This window comes from Lepisosteus platostomus, chromosome 2, assembly GCF_059453375.1.
Source record: "Lepisosteus platostomus isolate fLepPlt1 chromosome 2, fLepPlt1.hap1, whole genome shotgun sequence".
Classification (NCBI taxonomy): Eukaryota; Metazoa; Chordata; class Actinopteri; order Semionotiformes; family Lepisosteidae; genus Lepisosteus; species Lepisosteus platostomus.
In genome coordinates this window covers 51,986,559-51,996,178 of record NC_142612.1, presented here as the reverse complement: position 1 = coordinate 51,996,178, position 9,620 = coordinate 51,986,559, and the positions used below count along the sequence as shown (strand labels likewise).

Sequence of the window (9,620 nt, the reverse complement as noted above, 5' to 3'; positions counted from 1 at the left end):
ATTTATAAATGTATAATTTATAATATTATTATAAATTAAGGTTTGCAAACATCACTTTTTCAAATACTCCATATTTTGTTAAACATTAAGAACAAAGAGAATCAAAGTTTGCAATATAAGAACTTGATTTCATATCTTCCAGTTTAATTTTTAATTTAGTTGTTACTTTTACAGGGTCCTCAGGAATTTTCCTCACTGGAATTTGTTTTATAAAGAAGCAATGTCTACGACTAACTACACGGGATCATCAATTACAGAATTTATCATTATTGGTTTCCCTGGGCTTCAAGACCAGGGGAGCAAAACCATCCTGTTTTTTGTATTCCTGGTAGTCTACCTCATAATTGTATTGGGAAACTTGTTGATCATACTCATATTTGTCTTTGACAAATCCCTTCACACTCCCATGTACGTACTGATATGCAGTCTTGCAATTTTAGATATTTCCATTCCCTCTATCACTCTTCCTAAAATGTTAGCTAGGTTCATGTTTGACTCAAGCATAATTTCATTTGATGCTTGTTTTGCTCAAATGTTCCTTTTCATGAGTTTGGGTATAGCTGAAGGTTTTCTTCTTACAGTTATGGCTTATGACAGATATTTAGCTATCTGTAGCCCACTGCACTACCCTAGCAAAATGACAAACAGCCTGGCCATTAAACATGTTTTGTGGTGCTGGGTTGGGGGATTTCTTGCAAAGACAATTCCTACGATTCTTGCTGTGAGGCTCCCCTTCTGTGGGCCTGACAAAATTCTCCACTGCTGGTGTGATCATTCCTCCATTCTTAGGTAAGCCTGTGCTAACATTGTCATCAACAGCATTCTTGGATTGACCATAGCATTGAGTGTTCTTCTCATCCCTCTGTTCCTGATATTGCTGTCCTATGTGATGATTATTAAGTCAGTGCTGCAGATTTCCAGCTCAGACAGGAGAACCAAAGCTTTCTCCACCTGCTGGTCATCTCTGTCTTCTTCACAGCAGCGTGTATTTACATTTCCTACAGGGTTCCTGGGACAGCAGTAGATTTGCGCATCATGGCAGCAGTGTTTCAAAATGTTATACCTCCCCTTGTGAATCCAATTATCTACTGTCTGAGAATGATAGAAATCCGGACCAGTTTGGTTAAAAATGGAGAAAAGGGCCTTGCCCCTCTCAAGGTGAAAAGAAAAAGTCCCTTCAAAACTTTGGCACTCCCAGATTGAAATCATTAACAGTAAAAGATATGTATTGTCAAAGAAGACATGGTTATTCTGTGTTAACCTTCACTGATTTATCCCCAAAATTGAAGAATTACAAAAAATATTTATATAATATACAAAATATTTAATGAATTTTACCATATAGAGCTCAAAACAAATGCAATAACCTTGAAGAATCAGGTGAATATAGAGCAAGAGGTCTGTTAATGATATCCTTAACCAGTTAAGCACAGTCTGCTTGGAAAAGAGAAGCACAAATAAAAATATAATTTTTATCTTTGTATTTTTTCCATTATTTAATATTTGCAAATTGTAATTACCATCTTTTAGACCCTTTTCTTAGTAGAGCACATGACTCTGGTAAAGAGATGGAGATTTCTTTATTACAATAAAGAAAGGAGGACAAAAAAAGTTAACAGGTTATCTTTGTTTCCAACTCACTTTTTTAACAACAGCAATAGGCTTTTCTTGAAGATGAGCAAAATTTCATTCCAAAACATATTTATGAATGGATAGTTACTAGACAGGCTAGAAAGTTAGTCAGTTAGGTCACCCTTGGGCCAGACTCCTGTTCACTTTCATGTTGCTCAGTCACACACAGGATACATGAGACTCTCAAGAGTCTTCCCATGTGGGCTTAAATCTGTAAACAAATCTTAACATCAGGGCTGTGAAGATTAAAGATCTCTCCAAGCCCATTGTTTCTCATTTCACCTCTGATGGCCACGACCACTCTAATGTCTCCGTCTGTGTTCTCAAAGACGGTTTTCCAAACTCATACATCAGAAAGACCACTGAAACCAAAATTATTCTCCCTTCTCTTAACGACAGACTACTGTTCTTTTAAATTTTCTCCATTCATTGGAAGTTTCATTTCACATCTCTCTGCACCCATTCTGACTTCACACCTCTTGATTGGCCTCTCTTTCTGTCCCCTGCTCCTACCTCTCACTCCTCCTCCCTCCCAACCTTTGTTCTCCCGCCATTTTACCTTTGCCTACTGCCCTGTCTCTCTTACACCTGAAGAAGGCTCCATGGCCGAAACGTTGTGTTCTCTTTCTTCTTTTTTTCAGCATGGAATAAACCTATTACTTGTTCCTTAACAAATCTTAATATGCACCACTTGTGAGCTCCCCCCCACACACACACACCTTTTCTGAAATTCAGGAACTGCTGCAGTTATGTAACTTTTCTGTAGTTAAATTTGTGTTACTCATGTTGTTCTCCTGAAATACAAACTATTTTGCTACCCATGATGCCTTGCAAGCTCATTTGTTACATTTTGCATAGTTTTATTACCTTAACAAATTACAGTAGTTCTGTAATTATAACAATAAAGGACAAATAAAGGACAAATATACTTAAGAGACCAGTTCTAAAGACCTTATTACCATTTGTATCCAATTATCTGTATGAAATATTTATGTGTGATGCATTAAAGGTTTTGAGTGAGTTTGCTTTTACACATCATTCATGTTCAACAACACTATATTGCACTACTAGCACGGCTTATTTTAGTTTCTCATTGAAAACTGAAAATTACAATGCTCACAAAAGCAACTACATTCTTATTCTACATTCTTGTCACTACTGACTCAATATCAGTGATCACTCTCACCACTATTAAACAAACACTATGTGACTGCTTATCAGAGCATGTATCTGTTACACAGCGGAAACCACAGTACACCAGGGAGTAAGACATGTTTTGCAGACATCTGCTCTTTATTGTGCATGTCTACTAACTGACAGAGGACAGCAAAAACCCACCAAGGCACCTAAGTACCATAACGCAGTAACCCTAAAACATAAGTATAACTGTGTCATAAACACAAACGGACGCTGTGTGCTGATCTTAATTTTCCCATCTCCTCATAAGATGACAAGAAAACAGCTCTTCCAAAAAAAAAGAAAGGATGGCTGGAAGTAGGTGAGACAAACACAAGTGAAAGTCTTTAAAAGTCTGTGATAAAGTCCTTAAATCTGGCAGGCCGTGGAGTATGGGCTATAGGCCACTCTTCCACAGGAACAGACAGCCCATAGGGAAGTCAACTTTGACTGGCAGTCCAGCAGGGGCAGAATCGGCTTCAGTAACAGGGTGTGTGGGCGTCATCACTCTGCAGAGACAGCTGGCCTGCCATTGAGACCCGTCAGAGAGGTGGAAGGTGGCAGGGCCCAACTGTTCTACGATCTGTAAAGGAAAGGACCAAAAGTCTGGAGCATATGCTGCCAATGAGTTTGTTAGATCAGTACCCTATCCTGGACAGCAGTTCCAGGCAGCTTCACTCTGTGTGACCTGTCATACCACCTTTTCATCTGGCGCTGGCATTCTGCCATCGTGCTGTGGGCGCTTGCCAAAGGGGTTGGAGTTGGATATGCCCAGGGCCTGTCCAGGGGCATTTGTAGCTCACGACCAAGCATGAGGAAGGCTGGTGAGCTTCCAGTTGTGACCTGCTGTGTGGCCTTGTGGTGTAGTAGAGTGCGGACAAGCACATCTGAGAAGGAGCAGACCTCAACTATATGTATTATCTGTATTATACTATTTATAATATAGTGTATTTGTAAATGGTTTCATCTGTAACACTCAAGTCCTTGTTCTTTACCTTTTATTAAAGGTTTTTAAATTTACCTTTATTAAAGGTAGCTTGATTTATGCAACAAAAAGACAATCCATTTATTTTTCCCTTCTGTCACAATAGAACTATGCAATAGGTGCATACCTAGTCTGGTCCTCCAGGGGACACTGTATATACACATTTCAAAATGGAGACTTAAGCAGGAAAAGAAAGAGTAGACTGGAAACTCTTTTGAAAATATATATCCTGAAATAAACAAAGACTATCCTCATTGTAGCAAAACTATTTGCTACAGTGTGAATTCATTCACTTCACATTCATGTGAGTCTCTTATTCTGTAGCAGCAAGTTTTCCTTGAGGATGTTCTGCTCTAGGGCTGCCAGTAATCCTCCCAACAGTCACTATTACTTCCTTAATGAGACTATGAAGATGCCTTAAGAGACCAGAAAACAATAAAAACTGGATCTCACTCTAAATCCTATTTCCTATACTGACCTTCTGCGATCTGCAAAAGGTAAGATTCTCAGCATGAAGGCAAACATTCTTACATGCTAGACCAACATTGGTGAACATTTGAACTATAAAACTGCTTTAGCAATATTACCAAATACTTATTTTTCCTACATTTTGAAACTATTTAATTTTCTGAATCAGTTTTTCTTTTGTTAAAGTGGAGAATTACCCAGAAGAAACATATTTATTTTCCTAAAAGACCTTACCACCATTGACAGGGTGATAAATGTTCCTTCACTCCTACTCCAATAGGTAGATATTTTAATAGAGGATGTTGATTTCTACAGAATTAAAATGTAAAAATTATTCAACGGTTAAAATATACCTTTCCACTTCTCCATTACTGATTTCCATCACAGTACCATTTATAATATATATTTTTTTTTTATTCTACCAAAATGTAATATGTAATTAATTGCATTAGGATTCTCTTTTCTTTTGACTGAGGTCAACAATTCACAAACTGGAAACTACTGTACATGTGTTCCTATATATAGATAGCTATCAGTATTGTTATATATTCTTAATGCTTTTTGTATATAATTTGTAAAAAAATGAAACACAATTAAATAAACCAGGTTAGGTTATTTGAAGTTTAATTTAAATCTAAATATTGCTTTTAAGAGTTTCTCTTCTTTTTTTCCTGTGATTTGTGTATTTTTTTTTAAACAGCCATGTCTGCAACAAACCACACAGGATCATCAGTCACAGAATTTATCATCATTGGTTTCCCCGGACTGCAAGACCAAGAGAGCAAATCTATTTTGTTTTCTGTATTCCTGGTAGTCTACGTCATTATTGTATTGGGAAATCTGTTGATCATATTCATATTTGTCTTTGATGAATCCCTGCATACTCCCATGTATACACTGATCTGTAATCTGGCAATTTTAGATATTTCTGTCCCCTCCATCACTGTTCCTAAAATGTTAGCTATATTCATGTTTGATTCAAACTTAATTTCGTTTGATTCCTGTTTTATCCAGATGTTCCTTTTCATGAGTTTGGGTATAGCTGAAGGATTTCTTCTCACAGTTATGGCTTATGACAGATATTTAGCTATCTGTAATCCACTGCACTACCCTAATAAAATGACAAACAGGCTGGCCATTAAACATGTTGTGTGGTGTTGGGTTGGGGGATTTCTTGCAATGATGATTCCTACAATACTTGCTGTGAGGCTCCCCTTCTGTGGACCTGACAAAATTCTCCACTGCTTCTGTGATCATTCCTCAGTTCTCAGATTAGCATGTGCTAATATTGTCATCAACAGTATTTTGGGATTGACTATTGCATTGTGTGTGCTCCTCGTCCCTCTGTTCCTGATCTTGTTCTCCTATGTGATGATTACAAAGTCAGTGTTCCAGATCTCTGTCTGTGATGGGAAGAGCAAAGCTTTCTCCACCTGCACCTCACACCTGCTGGTCATCTCTGTCTTCTTCCTCACCGCAGCAGGTGTCTACATCTCCTACAGGGTACCTGGAGCTTCATCAGATTTGCGCATCATGGCAGCAGTATTTCAGAATGTCTTCCCTCCTCTCATGAATCCCATCATCTATTGTTTGCGGACTAAAGAGATCAGGGACAGTTTGCTTAAAACCCTGAAAAGGGGCAGGGTTTTTTCATTCTGAATTTTAAAGGAGACAGGTCCTGTGAACACTGACATTTCCTGGCATTCCCAGACTGATACTGTCCCTTCAGTAGTAAAGTCATGCTGTCCAAGATGTGGTCATTTTGTCTTTAGCCACACTGTTCAGAAATATGGAAGAGCTGAATTGGGATTTCTTCATACTGTACATAACAAAAATATAGAAAAAAACTATTTTAAAATGTAAAAGCAATTTCTACATTGTAATTAATTTGAAGAATCAGCTACCAAAAGTAGTTTAATTATAGTTTAATCAATTATTAATTAAGATTAAGTAATTAAAATAAAATTAATTAATTCAAAATTCAAATAAAGCTTCAGTAACAAAGAAGCACAATGTGGCTTTAGCCAGTTTACATGTTTGTAGCAGTCCACTTATTGTTCAATTACATTTGCAGTGTCATTGAACACTGATTCATGCTATTGAGCAGAAGGTTTACTGATATAAGTGGCTTTAGAAAGGGAAATCTGATATACTGAGACTATTGCTACAGTACTACAGTATAAGTGTCCATTTGTGAGTCTTTGTCCTGTGAGTCTAATGTTTCCCTTCAAGGTTATATCTTTCTTTGTCTTTATATATTCTGAATACTTGACTCAAACTCCCACTCAATTTCCTTTCTTAATGACTAAAGATATAATGTTCCTTTATCTGGCTTTAGAAAACACAAAAACTGAAAAGCAGCACATGAAAAGAATATTTCAGTTGTGAAAAATGTGCTAAACACCCTTTTTTATTCGCCCATTCTGTACAGTAGTCCTGCCCAAATGTAGTTAATCATATTCCTAAATGCAAAGCAAACATTCTCAATAGTATTTCCTTTACAACCACTATTCAAAACAAAAATGAAAGATTCATAACAGACAAGATTAAAGAACGAACAAATTTAATTAATTTTTTGTCAAAATGAGAATAAATACAAACCTCTTAAATCCTCAGAGTTGACCCAATTATTCTTTCATGCTTTCTCTGACATTTTAATCTTCATTAATATGTGCTTTACACGATATAACATTATTTTGAAATCATATTGTACTACTGTACATTGCACTGTAATAAGGTTTGATAAGGTAATAATGTAAGGACTGTTTGGTAATCATGTATTCATTATTATATATTTAGAATATGATGAGTTCATCGTATGTACTGCACCATTTAATAAATTAATATTTTTATGTGAGCTTGTACATAACAATAATAAAATGTATTAGTATTATAATTACTACAATAAGTCAAGAGCTTTTCTAAGAAATACAATTTTATTGACAAAACAAAATGTTTAAAATTAATATCGTTAAGTTTGAACCATGATCATAAGATCTTGATTGAACATGAAATCTAAATTGGTGCTCACTTCAAAAGAAAATTGATCCTTTAAATAAATCTTATTCTGATTTCACACCCAACATTGTAAAAAAAAACATATAACATTTTGTTTTTTCTTCCTGTCTTTACAGTACATTTACAGAACTGAATGATACTGCATTTGTCTTTTAAACACATCATCTGTTGTATCTGCAATAAACATACAGCCAAAAATATTACACGACTTTGATGAACGATAATTACTTGGATATCTCAATTTTGTATTTGTACTTAGACATAATGTTCAAACTTTAACCTTAATGGTCAAGTTTTAGCTACTGTATATGTAAGCAGTCTAACTCCTACAAATCAATAAATACTAAATATGTTGGACTGGTGTTAGATGCATATAGCCTAATTCCTCAATGAAAGGAATATTTATATTTTGCAATATAAAAGCAGTTCCTGTATTTTGCAATATAAAATCTATGGCATTTAGGCCTATTCTTTGGCTTCAAAATACAGGTATATATTTTAATAAAATCTTTGTAACTGGAAACAAAGGCTATATGTTAAATTAAATTAAGTGTCCTAAATTGAAGGCAAAATGTGTAAAGTTGTAGGGCTTTAAGATCATTCCCCCAGTATACATGTATATTGTTTTGAAGTCAATAATACATTTTACCCTAATATAATAGTTCATATGTAGTTTTCCTATCTTTTAAAGATTGCAGTAGTCTCTATTATTGTAACTATGAGCATGCATGTGCATGTGTATGTATGCATTACTGGTTGAAAACCATACCACTGAGCAGAGTTATTATTTTTCAATAGAATGTGGTAGTAAAGGACATATAAGCACATTACATAATGCAGTATATTTTGTTCTTCTTCCTCAAAGAACATATGAAGGTATTTTCTTATTGTATCTAAGTCTATATAGAGTGCCTTGCAGAGGTTTTCAGCACCTTTCTATCACACCCAGGACGGGAGCAGCTCTCTGCCTGTGGTTACCATGGGAAACTGCAGCATTCCCAAGAGTTCTCACATTATTACCTCTGAACCTGTGAGGACCAAGTCAGACTGCCTGTCTATTCGCCTGGCTCACTTTCAATCAGGGAGCCAATTCTCCATTCAACCACTGCATTTAAGTTCTGAAATACCATTGGATCACTACTCTGACATGAAGTTACTGGGCTCGCCTGTCAGCCCTGTTACTGGTGCCCTTTCTCACCTGCTGGCCTCGCTCCTCTCACCTGCTTGTCCTCCGAAGGCTCTTGGAGGAACTTGGGTCCTGCATGTAGATCTCAGCCTGTCAATTTGACTGCAGCAGTGCACAGTAGCCCGCCACAGCATAACACTTTCAAGGTTTTTAGATGTTGCTGTTTTAAAGCTTGAAATCATAACTCTTTGATGTAGCAATTAATATTTGTTGTGTACACAATCTATTCAACACATTCGAAGCAAAACATTGAAATAAGTAAATAGTCAATTAATATGAAAGTAAAATATAAAAGTCATAGTTGCAGAAGTTCCAAGCCCTTTATTGTGGCAAACGTACGTTTACATAGATGCACAAAATTGCCTTAATGAGGCTCACAATTAGTCGAGTACTATGCAATATTAGTGTTTCACACGATTTCTGAATAAATTTATTTATCTCTGTAAGAACCCTTAGTCAGTTAGAATATCAATCAAAGATTCAACTATGCATACCAAGGAGTCTATATTTAAAAAAAAAAACTGAAAAAAAGATGTTTAAAGGCACAGATTATAAAAAGGATAAACGATTCAAAAACCTTTAATTTCTGTTTAAACATGGTGATTACTGAAGTGAGTTGAAGTGAATATTTGTACAAAAAAACTGCATTTTATTATTGTAGCACCCTCATCAGGTGGTGATGATGCACTGGGGCTGGTGATGTCAGCCTCAAGAGTGTGAGATTGGATAGATGGGAACCTGTCTGGGATAGTGGGGAGATATCAGGAACATTAACTACTGGGACTTGGGGGGAAGGACAGGGGTTTACGTACATGTTGTGTGACTGTTCCACGTTTCCCCATCCTGATTTGTAATCTTGGGTTCCTACCCTGTCATGCCCGGCCTGTATTAGTCAGGACCCTTCACTCACTGTTACTAAAGTTTTACTCTTATAAGCTAGAGAGAGCAGTCCTTTTAAGGATAGTCATCTTATCCCTTTCTGATCAATAAAAGACCACTGTAATTACATTATCACTTGTGTGTATGATTATTGCCCATGTTCCATTATATTTGAGGAAATGAATTTCCTTTTAGTACCCACTACTCAGAGCTCATAATTTAGGATGCAATATTTAATTTAAAGCAGGGGTTCCCCAACCATTTTTTTGTCAACTG

At 36.2% G+C, this 9,620-nt stretch overlaps 1 protein-coding gene and 1 pseudogene across 1 annotated transcript; both read left to right on the top strand.

The window, feature by feature from the left end:
* Positions 1-220: 220 nt before the first annotated feature.
* On the top strand, positions 221-1,162 carry LOC148676456 (olfactory receptor 6N1-like; annotated as a pseudogene).
* A 3,801-nt stretch (positions 1,163-4,963) lies between these two features.
* Positions 4,964-5,920, top strand: LOC148676455 (olfactory receptor 6N1-like). The gene has a single exon (XM_088644429.1). It carries the CDS (start codon positions 4,964-4,966, stop codon positions 5,918-5,920), a length of 957 nt encoding a protein of 318 aa, XP_088500555.1.
* The last annotated feature ends 3,700 nt before the right edge of the window (positions 5,921-9,620 follow it).